Source organism: Aethalodelphis obliquidens, unplaced genomic scaffold (assembly GCF_003676395.1).
Source record: "Aethalodelphis obliquidens isolate GAN/ISIS:26980383/991018 unplaced genomic scaffold, ASM367639v1 scaffold9, whole genome shotgun sequence".
Classification (NCBI taxonomy): domain Eukaryota; kingdom Metazoa; phylum Chordata; class Mammalia; order Artiodactyla; family Delphinidae; genus Aethalodelphis; species Aethalodelphis obliquidens.
In genome coordinates, this window is record NW_020837953.1 from 46,045,434 (window position 1) to 46,065,673 (window position 20,240).

The 20,240-nt window shown below is 51.6% G+C and overlaps 1 protein-coding gene across 1 annotated transcript; it reads left to right on the plus strand.

The window, feature by feature from the left end:
• Nucleotides 1-382: 382 nt before the first annotated feature.
• Nucleotides 383-19,320, plus strand: SLC2A7 (solute carrier family 2 member 7; the record flags this gene model as incomplete). The annotated part of the gene is given in 17 exon segments (XM_027108312.1): nucleotides 383-472; nucleotides 3,862-4,022; nucleotides 6,356-6,392; nucleotides 6,395-6,485; nucleotides 7,288-7,440; nucleotides 8,944-8,992; nucleotides 8,994-9,064; nucleotides 9,544-9,630; nucleotides 9,633-9,730; nucleotides 10,371-10,428; nucleotides 10,431-10,480; nucleotides 12,764-12,844; nucleotides 16,512-16,546; nucleotides 16,548-16,576; nucleotides 18,373-18,420; nucleotides 18,423-18,496; nucleotides 19,099-19,320. Coding segments are annotated over 17 exon segments (1,434 nt in total), but the record flags the coding sequence as incomplete, so codon positions are not given.
• Nucleotides 19,321-20,240: the final 920 nt, after the last annotated feature.

Below are 20,240 nucleotides of genomic sequence, written 5' to 3' on the forward strand. Positions count from 1 at the left end.
TGTTTTATTGTCCTCATAGCATTATCGTTATTTGGAGGTCTCGTACTTGTCTGTGTTTTTGTTTTGTTGGCCTCCCCTCACTAGAATATAAGCTCCTCAAGGGCACAGTACGCTGGACCTTTTTCCTGAAGCTTCCCCTACTTCATCCAGGGCCAGGCCCAGAGGAGACGCATAGCTGTATCTTTAAGGAGGGGGATTCGTTCAAGGAACAGGAAATGATGCCATCCACTCCCCCCAACCTCCGGCACCTCCCCCACTCCCCTGGACATGGCCTGGGGTCCTCCACCCCCACTTCCAGCCCAGCCTCGGCCCCACTTCCGGAAGTCCCAGGACTAACCTCCCAGTCCCTGACCGTAAACCTCCTCTCCCGCAGCGCCTCTAATCCACGCTGGTGCTGGCCACGCCGAGCACAGCCTTTGGCGAGGCCTTCCAATACGGCTGCAACATCGCTGTGGTTAATACACTGCACAAGGTGGGTGGGCAAGAGGTGGGCAGGAGAAGGCGGCCATTTTGCTGTGTGGAAGCCGCCATCTTTCTTCCGGAAGCCACCAGCTTTCTTCCGGAAGCAGCTGCCTTCCTCTAGTAGTCCTGGGAGGCGGCCTCTGCAGACCAGGGAATGACTAGAGCTGTGGGCTATTCCCCCCCCCCCCCCCCCCACAATGTCATCCTTTCCAGGCACATTGGGAAGCGGGTGGGAGGAGATGGGCTTGGATTCCCTGCCCAGTCGCTTTGGGCCTTAGTCTCACTGCCTTTCCCCTGGGAAGACCACTTGCAGATGACAAAGAGGATGGAGTCAAGGACTAAACCCTTAGGGGTTAGGATTGGGGTGAGGGGAAGCAAAGGAAAAAGAGTCTCCCAAAGGCCTAGTAAAGCATGTGAGTCAGGAGGGAGGGACAGGCCCTGATGACGAGTAAAGATGAAGCGTGAGAGTTGACCACTGGCTTTGACCTCATGGAGGGCATGCGTGACCTTGACAAGAGCAGCTGAGTTGATACAAAAGCTTGACTGGAGTGGGTTCGGGGAGAATGGGCAGAGTGGAGGAGAGACAGCTTTTTAAGGAGTTTTGCTGTACAGGGGAACAAAAAATGAAGCTTACTGAAGGGAGAAGGGGGGTTGTGTTAGGGTTTTATAGGGCAAGAGTCATGTTTGTATTGTGATGAGAAGGATGCAATAAAGAAAGGTGTATTGGGAATTCTCTGGTGGTCCAGTGGTTAGGACTTGGTGCTTTCACTGTGAAGGGCCCAAGTCAGGGATTGAACCTGGGTCCACAAGCTTCAATCCCACAAGCCATGCCGCGTGGCCAAAAAAATAAAGGAACCAGTGATGCAGGACAGACAGGGAATAGTTACAGGAAGAAGGTCCCTGAAAGGGCAAGAACAGGACCCAGTGTCTGTTCCCATGCATTTGGGTGTATGAGTCCTGCTCTACTTTTAAAAATCACTGTCATTGGGCTTCCCGGGTGGCGCAGTGGTTGAGAGTCCACCTGCCGATGCAGGGGACACGGGTTCGTGCCCCGGTCCGGGAAGATCCCACATGCCGCGGAGCGGCTGGGCCCGTGAGCCATGGCCGCTGAGCCTGCGCGTCCGGAGCCTGTGCTTAGCAACGGGAGTGGCCACAACAGTGAGAGGCCCGAGTACCGCAAAAAAAAAAAATCACTCTCATTACTTTATAGCTACACTTAATTCTGCTTTATAGGAGGTACTGCAGTAGTTGCTCATGGCTTATATTAATATACTTATCATTATTACCATTGAAGGAACATTTTTTTCTCAGTCAAGCAATGTACCATCCCTATATCACAGTGAAGCTCTTAAATTCTCTATTGGATATATATTATTTCTATAACTAAGGAGGAAACTAAGACTTACAGAGGTAGAACTTGCCCAAAGTCATACAATTAGTAACAATATTTCTTTTTTGTTTTTTTAGCATCTTTATTGGAGTAAAATTGCTTTACAATGGTGTGTTAGTTTCTGCTGTATAACAAAGTGAATCAGCTATACATATACGTATATCCCCATATCTCCTCCCTCTTGCGTCTCCCTCCCACCCTCCCTATCCCACCCCTCTAGGTGGACACAAAGCACCGAGCTGATCTCCCTGTGCTATGCGGCTGCTTCCCACTAGCTATCTGTTTTACACTTGGTAGTGTATATATGTCAGTGCCACTCTCTCACTTTGTCCCAGCTTACCCTTCCCCCTCCCCGTGTCCTCAAGTCCATTCTCTACATCTGCGTCTTTATTCCTGTCCTGCCCCAAGGTTCTTCAGAACTTTTTTTTTTTTTTAGATTCCATATATATGTGTTAGCATACGGTATTTGTTTTTCTCTTTCTGACTTACTTCACTCTGTCTGACAGACTCTAGGTCCATCCACCTCACTACAAATAACTCAATATTGTTTTGTTTTGTTTTTATAGCTGAGTAATATTCCAGTGTATATATGTGCCATATCTTCTGTATCCATTCATCTGTCGATGGACATTTAGGTTGATTCCATGTCCTGGCTATTGTAAATAGAGCTGCAATGAACATTGTGGTACATGACTCTTTCTGAATTATGGTTTTCTCAGGATATATGCCCAGTAGTGGGATTGCTGGGTCATATGGTTGTTCTGTTTTTAGTTTTTTTAAGGAACCTCCATACTGCTCTCCATAGTGGCTGTATCAATTTACACTCCACCAACAGTGCAAGAGGGTTCCCTTTTCTCCACACCCTCTCCAGCATTTATTGTTTGTAGACTTTTTGATGCTGGCCATTATGACCGGTGTGAGGTGATACCGCATTGTAGTTTTGATTTGCATTTCTCTCATGATTAGTGATGTTGAGTATCCTTTCATGGGTTTCCTGGCAATCTGTATATTTTCTTTGGTGAAATGTCTATTTAGGTCTTCTGCCCATTTTTGGATTGGGTTGTTTGTTTTTTTGATATTGAGCTGCAAGAGGGGCTTGTGTATTTTGGAGATTAATCCTTTGTCAGTTGCTTTGTTTGCAAATATTTTCTCCCTCTCTGAGGGTTGTCTTTTCGTCTTGTTCATGGTTTCCTTTGTTGTGCAAAAGCTTTTAAGTTTCATTAGCTCCCACTTGTTTATTTTTGTTTTTATTTCCATTCCTCTAGGAGGTGGGTCAAAAAGAATCTTGCTGTGATTTATGTCATGGGGTGTTCTGCCTATGTTTTCCTCTGAAAGTTGTATAGTGTCTGACCTTACATTTAGGTCTTTAATCCATTTTGAGTTTATTTTTGTGTATGGTGTTAGGGAGTGTTCTAATTTCATTCTTTTATATGTAGCTGTCCAGTTTTCCCAGCACCACTTATTGAAAAGGCTGTCTTTTCTCCATTGTATATTCTTGCCTCCTTTATCAAAAATAAGGTGACCATATGTGTGTGGGATTATCTCTGGGCTTTCTATCCTGTTCCACTGATCTATGTTTCTGTTTTTGTGCCAGTACTATACTGTCTTGAAGTAACAATATTTCTTATGTTGCCTCTTGCACAGCAAGTTTCTGCAAAGTGAATTTTTTTGTTGTTGCCATGTCGCTCAGCATGTGGGTTCTTAGTTCCCCAACCAGGGATCAAACCTGCACCCCCTGGCGTAGAAACTTGGAGTCCTAACTGCTGGACCATCAGGGAATTCCCAACAGTGAATTTTTAACATTTTGAGCAGCCTGGTTCCTCATCTCACCCCATCATACTGTAGGCTTTTTTTTTTTTTTATCTCCAGGTAACAACAGAGAATCAATTGTGTCCTGAGCGTATTGATAGACACATCCTTCAGGACAATGACCAGGGGCAACTGAGAACATTACTTCTTGGTCTCTCATGAGTTACCTGATTGTCTATGGATGGGGCAATGTCTTCCAGGTCTTGAAGTCCTTTTATAATGAAACCTACTTTGAGCGACACGGAGCCTTCATGGACAAGAAAGTCATGCTGCTGCTGTGGTCCTGCACCATGTCCATGTCTCCTCTGGGCGTCTTGGTGGGGTCCCTGCTTATTGGCCTGCTGGTTGACAAATGAGGCAGGTAAAGAAGAAGGGTGCTGTTGTCACTCAAAATTCATATTAGTAAAGCATGTTGTCTCTTGGCACTTGTGCACGTGGTGGGGAGTTGTGCGACCTTGAGAAGCAGGAGGCCTGAAGTCCAGCCCCCACTTTGCCATAGACATCCTGACCCTAAAGCAAGTCCTTGAATTCCTTGGGATTTCTTCCCCTTGTCAGCTGCATGGGAACAGCAGCCCCTCTGTTGTCCACCCCGTGGAGATGGATCAGCCTTTGAGAGCAAGGTCTTGACCATACTCAGCACTTCTAGCAGGTGTTCAATAAATGCTTGTTGACTGGGTTTGATTCGAGGTCAGGTGACCCATGGCTCCAAGTTGTAACAGCTGCAGCCTCTCCCCGTGCAGCCTCATCCGTGTTGTTCTGAGCTTTGGGGTTCAGACCGAGTCAGTCCATGTGCCCCTGACTTGTGTCTTGTTTGAGAATGAAGAATAGTTCTTGTACTTTGCTTGGTTTGCACAGACTCACTCATCTTTACACGTAAGCCCAGTTGCTGCCAAGACGTGGTTCTGCAGATAAGGAGGGATGCCCAGATCAAGGTTCCCGGGAAGGAAGGGAGTGAGCCAAGTCCTCAGGGCGAGGCCGCACGGAATCCCATATGGCCAGATCTCACTCTTGGGAATTCGCAGTTGCACTTGGACTTGATGTGCCATGGCCGGCAGTTTGTAGGGAGGAGTGGCAAGTCCTCTAAAGAAAACTAGCTCTTAAAGAACCATACCAGTTCAGTATTCATGCATAAAGGAAAATCCTGGGGAACTCCCTGGTGGTCCAGTGGTTAGGACCCCGAGCTCTCATTGCCGAGAGCCAGGGTTCAATCCCTGGTCAGGGAACTAAGATCCCACAAATGGCAAGGCTCAGCCAAACAAACAAACAAAAACAAACAAAAAAACAATGAAAATATTGGCAATTGAAAATTAATTATGTATAAAGCAGGACTCATAGGACCTCTTCTCATAGATACTTGATTAACAATTAATTTGCTATTCGTTGTATACTTGAATGAAGGAAACATTCACTATTTTGCAATTATGCCATAATCCAGGCTTTTTTGTAATTCACACTGTGCTGTTCTCAGCTACACCAAGAGTGCCTGAACTGTTCTAGCAGCTTGGCCCCCACCTCCTTGTCTGAACCCAGAGTTACAGAACTTGGGACCTCAGAGATGGTTTCATCATTGCCCTCATTTTGCAGATGAGGACCCTGAGACCAGCTGGTGCGGTGGAGCTGGCCTTGCCCTAGTGGGGCCAGGACCAGCCCTGAGCTAAGCTAAGGCTTCCTGGTCACCAGGAAGGGGTTCGTGTGGGCTGTTTGTTCTCTCCTGACCTGCAGCCTCTGGGCTGGCTGATCCTCTGCTCTGAGTTTGGGCTTGGATGGCAGTTCTCTCAGAGGTATGGCCACCCCAGGAAGAGAAAAGTGGCCTGAGAAAACCAGTCTGTGTATCTGATGAGTCCTCAGTGTTGCCTAGAAGGGGACTTTTGTAGAACTCTTACGACTGTCCCCCCAGGAGGGGTGTCTGGGTTTCTGTTTAGAGATCCCCCTCCTCCACTCCTGGCCTCAGAGATGATGCACCTGTGTCACTCAGGGCCCTGATGGTCCTCGAACGTGGGCAGCGTGTGGAGAGATCACCAAGGGTGGTGCAGCCAGCAGCCACCCTATAGCTGGGCCACCATCTTCCTTCCTGATCCACTGCTGTTTTCTCCTTTGGCAAAATCCAAGCCACATGTGGGGATGAGGGGGGCAAGGGAGCCACCGATGCCAGTCAGCATGGGGCACAGAACACAGTCTGGAATGTAGCTATGGATCCTGGGAGACAGGCAGGGGCATCCAGCGTGTTCTATTCTTCAGACACTCCCTCCCCCCACTTCGTAGACTCATGGTTTTTCAGCCTTGGGAGGAATCTTAGCGATCATCTAATCCAGCTCTGTCTTCCACCTGTTGTGGGGTTCCCCTGTTCACCATTCTTGACAGTCTTCATCCGGCCTACTCTCTGCTTGAATACCACCAGTGATAGGAAGCTCCCTCCTTGCAGAGGCAGGCCCATTCCTTCCTCCTTCCTCACTGTCTTCAGTCAGCTCCAATGGTTAGCATGCTCGCGCTCCTCCCGCCACCCCTGCTGACCCCAAACCTCCCTTCCTGGGGCCTCTGCCCACTGGTCCTTGCTTTCCGCGCTTCCCAGCCATCAGCCTTTCTCAGGCACGTTCCGGCACTCCTGTAACGGCTGCCCTGGAGAATAGGAGTTGGTGTCAGGAGAGCTTCTGCTGCCTCAGCCCCCATGCCCTCTGGGCTCTGCTGTCCTTGCAGGAAGGGAACACTGCTGATCAACAAAGACTTCGCCATCCCTGCCATCCCGCCATCCCGAAGGGAGTCAGCAAAGTGACCAAACCTTCCGAGCTGATCATCTTTTCTCGAGTGGCACTGGGATTCTGTGCAGGTACCTACAGTGATGGCTGAAGCCCCAAGCCCATGCTCAGGGTCAGCTGTGGGGAGAAGGGTCTGAGTCAGACACACTGGCCAAGGCGGGAAGCAGGGGCAGCAGGGTCTTCCTGGTTCTGAATGGCTCTTTTCCCTTTGGGGGCATCCTCTTGTCTCCATCCCCAGACTCTCGAAAACCTCATGTTCTCTCTCCCCTTCCCCTTATTTAACAAACTCTATCAGGGGAAGATCTTTAAAAACACACTTTTACCTTGAAGTACAAACTGATAAGGCTTTACAAGGTATCTTCCAAGGAAGGTGTCTAGTTCACGCGGAGGGTGAGAAGCTTCAAGCAAAAGAGCACAGAATTTGGGGACTGTCAGCAGGGGACCAAGGTTTCTTAACTAGGGTGGTTTCTTCTATAAAAAAAACAAAAGTGATACAAGTAACCTGTGCTTCAGAAAAATCAGAAAATAATCCCAAGCAAAAGACCTATCTTTCAGTCCCACATCCCAGGAACACAGTCTCGCCTGTAACAAGTGGCCCCAGCTCCGCAGCTAGGAAGGAGAGGACATCCTGCCGTGTCCCCTGGGAGTCTGAGGATTCTGGAAAGGTTTCCTTCTTAGTGCGAACTAAGTCCACGTGGCCAATTTCCATCTCCGTGGAGGGGAGGTGGGGGGCGTACAGGCTGCCTGTCAGTGGTGCTGATGCCACAGAGAAATCAGGGACTATGAGATTAATTAAATCTCAGGTTTCCGGGGCCCCAGGAGGCTGGGACTGTTTCTTTTCTCCTCCCCTGGTTTTTGTTTTGCTAGATCCAGGCACCTCCTACAGTGCCCTTCCCATGTAGCTGGGAGAGTTAGCTCCCAAGAACCTTAGGGGTGCTCTGGGAACAATGATGGAGGTGTTTGTCATCGTGGGAATCTTCCTAGCACAGATCTTCGGCCTGCAAGCCATCCTGGGCAACCCTACAGGTACCTGTGGCTCACCAAGGTCCGGGGGTGGTGGTGAGAGGGAGCGTGGGAGCTATGGGGGGGCCGAGGGGGCAGGGTCTGGACACATGGGGCTCGGCTGTGCCCACGTGTCTGGCGGATCAAGTGAGGTGAGGCCAAGAGGTGCCCTTTGGGTTGGGCAATGTGTGGCTTGTTTGGAGACGGGTGACCTTGACGAGAGCAGTTTGGGTGAGCGATGGGGACAAATTGTGCGTGGGGCTGGGAGGAGATCGGAGACAAGGGGCACACACGACTCTTGGGAGTTTTGCTGTAAAGGAAGGAGAGAAGTTGGGGGGTAGCTGGAAGGGGAAGCAGGCTGGAGAGAAGGGTTTTTTGTTTCGCTTTGTTTTTTCAGCTGGGACGCTGTGCGAATGGTCCTGCAGCGAGGGCAATGATGCAGGAGGGGCAGGCGCACAGCCACGGTCACTGTCACGTGGGTGGATGGTTGCCTCTACTCTCCAAGTGGAAGGTGGCCAGGCCATTGCCTGAGAGGGAGGGTTGGGGAAGCAGGAGGGAAGCTTTAGGACAGAGGAGAAAGGGGGAAATGGCCCTCTGGGGGAGTGGGCGAGAGAATGGCCCCGAGAGTGTGGCTGGAATGCAGGCCAGCATTAAAGGCCCACAAGAACACAGTGGGGTTTCTTTATTTTTTTTTCCTCGTAAACATTTTCAAGTTACCTAAATTCCACAGGAATTCCTTAATGGGTGGACTTATGACTTTGTATTCCCCAGAGTACCTTGAAGAGACTCAGGACCCAGTCGTGCTCAGTGAAAGGTCATTAGTTTTAACGATTCCCAAACTACCCCAGTGCAGCTGAAGGGGAAGCCAGGCTGGGCCCGTTGCTGCCAACAGCTGCCTTGTAGTGATGCCTAGTGTGCGATGCCTGTCACCCCTCACCACTCTTCAGGGGGCACTTTATCACCATCATCATCACCATCATCTTTATTTTACTGATGAGAAAACCGAGGCTTAGAGAAGTAAAATGCCTCTTCCAGTTCCCATCATAGCTAGTAAGGCTTAGATGAGTCTCAGTGCTGCCTCCTTAACCCAGACCTTCCAGAAGGAGCTCACACAGCCACAGTGCTGGTTCCAGCACCCTCCTCGACCCCAGCCTCCAGCAAGGCAGAGATTATGCCATTTCCAGCCATAAAGTTAGGAAACAAGACATGGGTTCACGTTTTCCAAGGCTCACACTTTTAAATCATATGCTGTTCCTAAGAAAAGCAATACTCTTCCTGCAGAATGAGTTAACAGCAGATCTTCTGAAAATTGTAATTATTTTCTCCATTTTAAAATGTGGAACCCTGCTGTGGGTGGGTTCTGGGCAGCCACATCTTGGCAAGGACTAGGTCCCTGCTGTCCTTGGCTCTCACGGAGGGGTGGAACAATGTGGGTGAGTGAGTTTGTAAGAGGAGAGTCAGGACAGAGCCGGGACATGCGGAAGGTCAGCTGAAGGGCAGGGGTTCCCCAGTGTTGGGTCCTTCCAGGCTGGCCGGTGCTCTTAGCACTCACGGGGGTCCCCGCACTGTTTTGGCTCCCCTCTGCCATTCTTCCCCGAGAGCCCCAGGTCCACCCTGATTCAGAAGAGAGATGAAGAAGTTCGACAAGGTACTGGAGATACAGGCTGCTCTGTCAAGACCCTCCCACCATGTTCACTTCCCAGCCGCCTCCCCGTGCCCGCCAAACATCCCTCCCTAGTGCCCGAAGCAGAGAACGGGCAGGGGGCAGGGTGGGGAAATGCACTCCACAACGCAGGCACCAGTGGGACGGGACAGAGGTGCCATTGGCACTGGGGAGTCCAGGGCAACTCTGAGGTCTGGTCCAGTGGAGAACATGGTGAGAGCCAGCATCATGGCTGGTGGGCCTTGACTTCTGCAAGCTTGCCCAGGTGGGGGTGGGGTTGTGACTGGGGACACGGTCATGGTGTTGGGGACCTAGCTGGGGTCCAATGAGCATCCTGCCCTGGGAAAACGGGGAGCCTGTGGCCAGGGCTGGGCCGAGCTCCTGGGGACCTGTGCCCCTGTGTTTCTCTAAGCCTTGGGTCAGCTGCTGTCAGCGACAGGAGGGGACCGCTCTGCTCCCCACAGCTCTGCGGAAGCTGAGAGGCTGGGCAGACGTGGAGGACGAGATGGAAGAAATGTGCGTGGAGGACCAGGCCGAGAGGGCCGAGGGCCACTGTCTGTGCTCAGCCTCTTCACGTGTCCACCTGTCCACTGGCAGCTGGTCTCCATCGTCTTGCCCATGGCCGGCCAGCAGCTCTGCAGGGTCAACGTGGTATGCGCAGTTCTTTTGCTATAATTGTATCTATTGATGGTGTAGGCGAAGGGTGAAGATCTGCAAAAACAGGGCTGGGAGGCTGCTTCCAGAAATGTCGGAGACTAGATGCGTAACCCATATGGTGCTTAAGGAAAGTGTCAGGAAGTGATGGCATCAGGCCCTCGGGGACTCACGGTTGCTCAGCGGGAGACATCGAGTGGTACACAGCTCAGGCAGGAGCCAGGGCACGTGGTGGCTTTCAGAAGTGCTGCATTGCCCACATCCTTGGGGCTGGGCCAGGAGAGAAGCTTGAGCCTGGGGCTGCCTAGGCCTGGAATGAGAGGCGAGGGGTCATTCTGTGGGGCCTGAGATCATAGACTAACAAAGCGACAGAGGGAAAATTCTCGGGGTCCCATTTTACAAATGCAGAACTTAAGGCCCCGAGAGGGGAAGAGCTATAACCCGGGCTCCGGCAGAGCCAGCCTCCATCCCAGGTCTCAAGTCTTCAGGTCACGGCTCTTTTCTCCCACCTACTGCCTCCTTCCTGTCCAAGGGGTCCCCTAGGCTTTCAGGACTGTGTGTCCTGACTGAGTCAGGAAGGCTGTCAGCGGCTTGGGCCTTCAGGTCTCTCCTCGCAGCCCTTGTGCTTTTGTTTTAGGTCAGCTACTACGCGGACGTGATCTACGCCTCCCTCGGCTGGCATGGAGGGGCTCATTCCCCGTAACAGTGGGTGCCAGCGTGGTGAACACAGGGATGAGCTTCATCTTGGTGAGCCACCCACAAGCGTCCCTCCCATTGGGCATCTCTGAGTCGGTGCCCCGCAGACAGAGAAGAGCCCCCCAGGGTCCACTGCTGGTGGCACTGCTCCTGGGGTGACTGGAGTGACACAGACTTTCGGACGTGCCCACACTTACCACTGTGTGACCTTAACCAGGCCACTTAAACACCTTAAAATTCAAGTTTCTTCCTTTGTACAATGGTTACGGTGATTGAAATACCCAGTATACTGATGCACGTGTTGTTACTGTTGGCATAAAACTATTATTTCAGAGTTTTATATTTAAAATCTGAACCACTTATGCCTGTGTTAAAAAAGTGAATAGACAGGGGCTTCCCTGGTGGTGCAGTGGTTGAGAGTCCGCCTGCCGATGCAGGGGACACGGGTTTGTGCCCCGGTCCGGGAAGATCCCACGCGGAGCGGCTGGGCCTGTGAGCCATGGCCGCTGAGCCTGCGCGTCCGGAGCCTGTGCTCCGCAATGGGAGAGGCCACAACAGTGAGAGGCCCGTGTACCAAAAATAAAAAAAAAAAATGTGAATAGACATTTACAAGGTCAAGTGACCATGATGGTCCTTTCTCTAGAACTTTTCCGAGTTATCTCACTATTATTTTAGTTCCTGTTTCTTGAGTTACCTTGGAGTTTAAAAGTGTTTTAAAAAATTATTTATTACTTATCTGTATTTTCCCCAGAGCCAGTTTAAGCCCCAATCAAACTTCAGAGGATTCAGCATGGTGGGGAGGGCCGAGTGAAGGAAAAGAGCCGGAAATGGGAGGAGCTGGGAGGCCCCCAGGCCCAATTCTCCACCCTCCCGGGAGTCTGTGCACCCCTTCCTCCAGCGGATTCCCGTAGCCCCTCGCCTTCCTCTAGGGCAGGGTCCACCCTCTGTCCTCAGAGCCCTCCTCCTCTAGGGTACATCGTCATAACTAGGACCCTCTTCCCCATCATCCTACCTGGAGAAAGCCAAGCCAGAAAGACAGGGGCGCCTCCCTCTCTCTCCCTGAGGAGCGGTGTCTGGGTACTAAGCACAGAAGGAGACGTTGGGCTTACCTCTACCTCGTTTATACAATCCTGGGATTGCCGTTTTGCTCCTGTTGGGCCCTCACTGAATGGCAGTGATAATCCCCGTCTGTAGGGTTGTTGGAAGGACGGAGGGGACGTGTAAAGTGACCGTACAGGGCCTGGCGTGGGGTGACAGTGATGCCTTGCTGGTAGCACTGCTGTGGGTGCTACAGGTGAGGATGGAGTAGAATGAAAAGGGCATTAGAACAAGAAGGAAGGCAGGCATGCTGGTCGGACGAAGCATTGTCCAAGCTTGGAATATTCGAGAAGGTACCGGCTGATCAGGAGGTGTGTGTCCTGACAGTGGAAAAGAAAGTACCTGGGGGTGAGAGGGACCCTCATGAAGTGAGGCCAGATTCTGGGCGGCCTCGACGTGAATTGAAGCAGCAGGTAATGGGAGGGGGTTATGTTAAAATGTAGGCATTATTATTATCTCGGGGGTGTGAGATGATTGCCACTGAAAAGAGCGTTGCTCACGGTTCCCAAGGGAGAGAGGTGCACACAAGGCCACATGGAGAAGCATCTGGCGGGGAGGGGGGGGCGGACAGCAGTACGTGGGCAAGAGCCTTTCTTATGGTTTCCGTGGGAAGGAACAGGCAAGGCAGGGTAAGCAGGTTTAGGACTGCCTAGTTTGAAAGATTTCAGGCGGTTCCCGGGCACCAATGCCGGGCTGTTCCTGGTTGTCTGGTACCTGCCCTGGGCGATAAGGCAGAGGGACGCTGGCTGGGGGCGGCGGGGGCAGGTGAGAGCCTGATGGAGCAGGGGGTGGGGTGGGGTGGGGGCGGCTCCGGGCGGGTTCCATGTGAAAGGCGCACGCACAGCTGAGCGGTCTGCTATCTCTAGAAACCGGCTAACGGTGTGTGGGGGGCAGTCCCTCCAGCGTCAGGAAGGCCCCCAGATGTCAAAGCATCAGACGCAGAAACTAGAAAACATAGTTATTACAGTGCGGGGGGCTGGCGGGGGAGAGGTGGTCAAGGAGCCTAGACCCGGGGTCTGTAGATGCCTGAGACAGGGAGGAGTAGTGGTGCAGAGTCTGCGGCACGAACGTCAAGTTCCCGTCGGGATAAGGGCCTAAGTTCCACGGAGCAGGCAGCAGGGGCGAGCGGGCACTTAAGGAGGGGCTGAGGAGATAGTGGTGGCCCAGGCCCAAGAATTCCGGGCGCCCCCCGCCTGGTGCCGTCGAGGCTCCTCATCGCCCGTCCTTCCCCTCCAGGCAGGCGCTGTCGAGCGGCTGGGTAGGCGGCGCCTCCTGCTGGTCGGCTAAGGCATCCGCGTCTCGGCGCTGAGCTTCCAGGTCGGACCTCGCTCTTCTGCCCGGAAGGGACGGGGCGGGGGCACGCAGAGGGGTGGGGCGGAGGGCGGGGCACGCAGAGGGGTGGGACGGGGGCCGGAGCACGCAGAGGGGTGGGACGGGGGCCGGAGCACGCAGGGGAGGATGAACAGCGGGGGTGGGAGGTCCCTGTAACAGAACCCACACCGCTAGGGCCAGTGATCTCAAACTCTGCGTGTCAAACTCCACGCCCCCTTCGTGTGCAATGTAACGCCCCGTCCTGAAGTAGAGTTCGTGGGTGACTTCAATTACCTACCCATGTACATGCAAATAAATAATTAAATCGAATGTCCTAACCATGAAGTAAAGGAGAAACAAGAAGTTCCATAAAACATATATTTCAATATGCAAATGTTTAAGCGCACTGCACTAGAAGATGTCCACCAATAATGATCTAGAGTAGAATAAAGAGACGGAAGATCGGACGTCGTTCCATTCAACAAGCAGAAGAAACTGAGGACGGAGGTCGGCGTGGACGGCAGACTCTACACTAGCGTGAGGATAAGTGATGACCAGGGACCAAACGCATTCGTATGCGGGAAGACGAAGAGAAAGATACCTTAACTGCAGTAGGAACACCACTCACAGGCCAACCGGAAGGTTAGGATGGGGGACATGAAGGAAGGTGAGGTGCTGGCAGGTGAGCTTGGTCTGATTGATGTGTGCCGCGAGTACAAAATGGGGTAGAGCTCTCATCTTGAAATCCTAACACGTGTCAACAAGCATGTCGGTCTCTACCATTAAAAATATCTTGGAGCCCAGATCAGAAAGAAGTAGGAAAAGAAGCAATGAGAGGCTATGGAGTAACTGGGAACAGTGTCAGAGCGAGATTAAAACACAAAAGGCCGCCCAACAAGAAATACGTCACTCTAATTTGTCATTTTCTTAGCATATTTTTGTTATACGTGTTATACAAAAATGTTGAAAATACATAGGATGGCCATAGTATGAAATATTCTGAAAGCAGACAGCATTTTGTATATCCTCAGCTGTTTCTGCCCTGTTGTTGCTTTTGCAGTAACTGTGCCTTTACAATTAAAACTATACGCAGGGGCTTCCCTGGTGGCGCAGTGGTTGAGAGTCCGCCTGCCGGTGCAGGGGACATGGGTTTGTGCCCCGGTCCGGGAGGATCCCACATGCCGCGGAGCGGCTGGGCCCGTGAGCCATGACCGCTGAGCCTGCGCATCCGGAGCCTGTGCTCCGCAACGGGAGAGGCCACAACAGTGAGAGGCCTGCGTACCACAAAAAAAAAAAAAAAAAAAAAAAGCATTTAATACACCTAACCTACTAAACATCATCACTTAGCCCAGCCTACCTTTAATGTGGTTAGAAAACGTGCATTCGTCTACAGTTGGGCAAAATCATTTAACACAAAGCCTATTTTATAATGAAGTGTTGAATGTCTCATGTAAATTATTGAATACTGTACAGAAAGTGAAAAACAGCGTGATTGTCACTGACCTTCATGATCATGTGGCTGACGGGGAGCTGCCTGGCATCACAAGAGAGGATCGTACTGCCTATTGATAGCCCGGGGAAAAGATCAAAATTCAAAGTACAGTTTCTTACTTTTTTTTATAAATTTATTTGTTTTTGGCTGCGTTGGGTGTTCGTTGCTACACTCAGGTACGGGCTCTAGGCGCGCAGGCTCAGTAGTTGTGGCCATTCGTGGCATGTGGGATCTTCCTGAATCAGGGATCAAACCTGCATCCCCTACGTTAACAGGCAGATTCTTAACGACTGTGCCACCAGGAAACTCCCTGAAGTATAGTTTCTAGCGACTGTGTATCACTTTCCCACCATGGTAAATTTGAAAATTTTGGACCTTCTTAAGTCAGGGTACCGTCTGTAGTTGAAACTGCAATCGTATGTGAGGATGAGAATGTGCGAAGAGATTATTCTTGTAATTCAGAGACAATGTCTTCATTCTTCACCTTTTTTGCCAAGCTGTCCTCTCCATCATGACTTCCTTTTTAATTCCTGGGTGAGTGCAAGGACCTTCAGGGGGACAAAGCTGGCTGTGTTCAGGGAACAGCAGGGCAGGGGAGCCTGTGGAGGAACAGGCGAGGTGAAGGGTGATGATGCAGCTATCGAGGAAAATGCTAGTTACAGGGACTTCCCTGGTGGTCCAGTGGTAAAGAATCTGCCTTACAATTCAGGGGATGCAGGTTCGATCCCTGGTCAGGGAACTAAGATCCCACATGCTGTGGGGCTACTAAGCCCGCACACCTCGACTAGAGCCAGCGTGCCGCAAACTACAGAGCCCACACGCTCCGGAACCCGCGTGCCACAGATAGAGGGAAGTTCGTGCACCACAACGAATATCCCGTGTGCTACAACTAACACCCGACGGAGTCAAAAATAAATAAATGATAAATAATAAATAAATCTTTACCAAAAAAAAAGGAAGTGATTTTTTTTAAAAAGCTAGTTACAGTCCTGTTTTGGTTTAATCAAAGTTTCCTTTTTAAAGACCTTATTTTCTCATTTGAAAATAATCTAAGTTCTTAGAACATTTAGGGACTTAGGTAAAAAGAAGTAAATAAAACTGGACATTATCTATAGAGATAGTTGCCAGTTGCCTTTTGGAGACCTTGGTGGCATCCCCGGTAACTTTTTTTCTCTCACTCACTCTCTCCTTCCAACCCATTGGCCAGTCCTGTTGGCTCTGCCTGAAAACGTAACCAGCAGCTACCCAGGTGGCACCAGACCCAGGATATCCCTTCCAGCTGCAGCCAACTCCTCTCTTGCTTCAAATATTGAAATGGACCCCACCCTGCCTGCCTGCGCGAATCAGAGCTCGTCACGCCTCTGCTCAGCGGCCAGGCTGGCTCTTCATCCCCAAGTCATCCATTCTAGGAGGCTGCCCCTCCCCCAGCTCATCTCTCACCTTGCCCCTTGGAGACAACTTCATTGAAGGAGTCGTTCTTGGTTCACCTCCACCGCCAGCCCTGCACGAACCCCACCTTCTCAGCGTTTTTCATAACTGTAGTGAAATCGTTACCTGCATACTTAGTTTGGTTGAGGTCTGTTCACCCTGAGTATGTGTCATCTGTTGCCCTGGTAGTGGGGAGCAGAGATAGGGGTCTGCCAGCTCTCCTGGTCTGATGCCTTCTAGAAGGATTCTAGCAGAGAGTGCAGAATCCGGGTCCCAGCTCCATCTGCTGCTGATCATTTGACTTGGGCCATTGCTTGACCCCTGAGGGACCCAGTGTCCTCTTTGTCTGTGTTCAGGCTCTCTGTGCTCTGATTCCACATTTGTAGGATTGAAACAATATTATCCTCCCTCAGAGGGATGTCAAGAAGATTCAGTGGGTTAGCATCTGTGAAGGGCAGAAAATAAATAAGTGGTCGGCATTCCTCCTGTTACGTTTCTCTCAATCAGGTACAGCTCCCGGACGCCCCCGTTGACTAGAATGCTAGGTTCACTCCTGGTCTCATCTTCCCTCTCTTGCCCTCAGAGCCCTGGAGGCCCACGCAGGTGCTCAGAAATCCAGGTGTGGCTCCTTCCTGTGGCAGGAAGGTGAGGCCCGCATGTGGGCTTGTCCGCATGTGGGGCTCTTGGCCTCAGGCTCTTAGAGGTCCCAGGCCTGGGCCTCTCAGGCACGGACAGCCCTGCCTCTCCCCACAGAGCACGGTCCCTGAGCTGTCTTACCTTGGCATCATCCTACATCACAGGACATTCCATCGGGCCCAGTGAGTACCTGCATGCCCCACCTCCTTCCAGGGCCCAGCACACAGGAGGTGCCCGGTACTTGTTGAATGAATGGATGCCCTTGACTGGTATTTCTCATGATGTTCTCTCCACCTTTTCCCCTGTTCCTACACAAGCCCCACCCACACTGGAATTCTCAGTTCAGTTTACCTTTTTCTTGAAAGGCCATTCCAGCTCACATTCATTCATTCATTCATTCAACAAACATTTACTAAGTTCCAACCAGTGCCACGGCCAGGCTGGGGCCCCCCAATCTCCTGTGGCTCCCAGAGTTGCCCAGCTTCAGTTCCAGTGCCCAAGAAGGGGATGAGCCTCTGCAAAGAGGGAGCTCTTGCCAGCCAGACCCTACTGGGGGCCCCTCAGTTTACATCCAAACCCTCTACATGCTCACGTTAGCCTCCAAGCCCACAGCCCACCCGGGGCTCAGTTGTCTTTGGTCCCCTGGCCTACAGCTACAGTCCTGTGTTGCTTTATCCCCGTGTCCATGTGCTGGCAGCCTTGGGCCTTCACTTCCACCTTCCTTGGGGGTAGCGTCCAGACTCCAGGCTTCCCCACCCCTGTGTGTCCTCCTGAGAATCTAACGCAGTCCCCACTGCTTGCGGAAAGACCCCTCTGACTCCTAAGACTAGAATATTCCCTGCAGAATCTTGGTTTTGAAAGAGCTGTCCATAAGCCAAAATAAAGGTATTGATCCATTGAACACACGCTGATGGAACACCTGCTGCGCCAGGCACTGGGGATGCAGCTGTGAATCAGACCGACACCGTCGTGTTGAAGGATATTTAAGTGGGATTTTCGACAGGAAGCCTTCCCGGCACACCTCCAATATGGAGGCAGGAGGGCCTGGTGGGAGCAGTGCTGGTGTTTGTGTCAGGAGACCTGGGTTCTGGGCCATTCCACCCCTTACTGCCTGTGCGTTTCCCAAAGGAAGCCACTGTGCTTCTCTGGGCCTCGGGCTCCTCCTGGAAGACCAGGAGTAATCAGCTGTGCCGGCAGATGTGGGATCAGATGGTGGACTGATTTGACATGTGAGCTACCTCCTAAAGAGCTGCTTGGCTGCCTGGCCCCAGGGGGCAGGAGGCAGGAGGCCAGGGAGGGCAGCGTCGATAACTTCCCTCACTGCTACCCCTTTAGGGCACAAAGCCCTGAGGAAGGGGCCCCCTCCTCGCCAGTTGTAGGAGTTTCCCATTTGACTTCCCAAGGGCAGCTCATTCCGGGGCTCTGAATTCCTCTCCATCTTCAAGGGTCGGAAATTAACTGGGGGGAGAGAGAATCTTATTTTTGTAATAAAGAATATAGATAATATGTTAATATATAATGAATATATAAAGTCATAGATAGACCTACTGTATATAAACGGATATAAAGTATATCTGTTGTATTATAATTTCATGAGGGATGGTGATTAAGGGGGAAAAATGGCCTTAGACATTTTAGACAAGACTCCTGAATGAAAAAAGGTTGAGAAACTGCCCCAAGGCAAGGTGCCTGCCATTCCCCAGATCTACCACAGGGGGCAGCACGTCCCACGCTCAAGCGCTCATTCAGCTCTGCTCCCCCTCCCCTTGTCTGCGAATTTCAAAATGACACCACCACGGGGAAGAGCGGCCTTGGTGTGACCTTGAGGCCCTCAGAGGCTCAGCTCGAAGCTCAGCTATGGGCGCACCCAGGAGGAGAGATGTGAACTTCCTCCCTCGGCCATCCGGAACAGACTGTGCCCCTAAAGGGCCCTCCACGCCCCTCTCCGCTCCCCTGGTCCTGCGCTCTCTGCCCCCAGGTCCCGTGCCCTCCGTGGTGAGGACCGAGATCTTCCTGCAGCCCTCGCGGCCGCCTTCGCAGTGGACGGGGCCGTGCTCGGGCTCACCAGCGTCATCGTGGGCTTCGTGTTCCCGTCCATCCAGGTGAGTGGGGACATGCGGTGGGGAGCACGGCGCGGGGGGGGGGGGGGCGGCCCCTTGCCCCCAATTCCTGCACCCCCTGCCTCCCCCGCCCCGCCCCAGGCAGAAGGGGCTCCGGGAAATAGGCAGGGGTGCCTCGTCTGCTAAGAACATCTGCGAATTCGACAAGGGGGGGCGACTCTCCAAGGTCCATAAAACACACAGGGCGCCACTTCAACCAAACTGTAAGTACGCCAGTTTCCCACCACTGAAGGCAGGTCCCACATTCAGGCGGTGACGCGTTCATTATGTAGGGGCTCTGGTCGGCCAAGTGCAAAGCAAGCTAGAGCCAGGGTGAGGGAACGATTCCCCCACGTCCACCTCCTTCCTCTGTTTCTGAAGGTGTGCGGTCAAGTCTAGAGGACATTCTGTCCCTGTTGTTAAAAGGCCGAGTCCTTTCTGATGTGAGGGCAGGACCCAGTTGTCCAGCTCTTCCACTCCTCTGGGTGTAAAGTAGAACTGGCCACTGAGAAACTCCTGTGTGACTCACAGAGCCCTCACCCAGAGCTGTCCCCGGCATTCCTTTCTTCCTCCGTCCCCTCCTGTTTTCTTGTCTCTTGGCCTAGGAGGTCAGTGGTGCCTACAGCTTCATTATCTTTGCCGGAATCTGCCTCCTCACTGCTGTTTACATCTACGTGGTCATTCCTGAGACCAAGGGCCGAACATGTGTGGAGATAAAGCGGATTTTTGCCCAGAGAAACAGAGTGGAGTTTCTGGAGAAGAAAGAAGAAATCACAGATGCTGGGCCTCACATACCGTCTCTGCCTCCCAGGGAGACTTCCTTTTAGTGGCTCCACACATCCCCCAGGTGGCACATTTAAGGCTTCCTTCTCTGAGGAAGGGTCTCCCTGCCCCAGGCCTCGAGGGAGGGTGACTGCTGTGAGATTTCCGTGCCCCCAGGGGCAAATGGAAGACTTTGGTCTTCCAGTTGGGTCCCTGATTTAGTTAAGAAGCAGTTAGCTTCCAACGCTAACCCTGGGAGGAATGACCTAGGAGGACGGGCAGGTAACGTGAGTATTGATTGGCAAGAATAGATTCTCCAATTCTACATCAGCATCAAAACTCAAATGGTGGCTGCACACACTTTTTTAAAGTAAAAATTTTCAAGTTCAGCATTTGATATGGAGGCTGAATCCTGATCAAAGTGTCAGAGAATCGAAGAACTAGAAACCAAGGCTCTGGATCCCATCGCCTTCCTGGGGTGGCTTCCTCTCTCTCTGTAGCTGTAGGTTGCAGGGCTAATCCTGGTCAGCGTGTACAAATTGCAGGAGTTGTTCACTCGCATTTCTGATGGTTGATGCTGGCTGAAACTGACGCATGATCTGGGCTTCCTCATACCTTGGTAGCTGGATTCCTGCGTGTGGGGGAAGGAGAGAGAGAAACAAAATGGTACATACACTCACACCCCTGGCTTTGAACATCACATAGATAGCATCAGTTCTGCCACATTCTGTTCTTTAGAAACTAGTCACTAATTCCAGCCCACACTGAGGGTGGGTGGAATCAGACTGCAACTTTTGAACAGAGGCATGTCAAAAAATTTACAGAAATCGTTTAAAACCATCTTAAGATCTTTTTTGGGGCCCCAACATTTTTGCCTATTCTGGTCCTTTGTCAAGTAAGTTAATCTTGTTTAGCTTCAGTTTCTGCATCCCTGAGTTAAGGCTCATCATTCTTGCCTCATATAAACCAGGTGGAAACGCTGGGT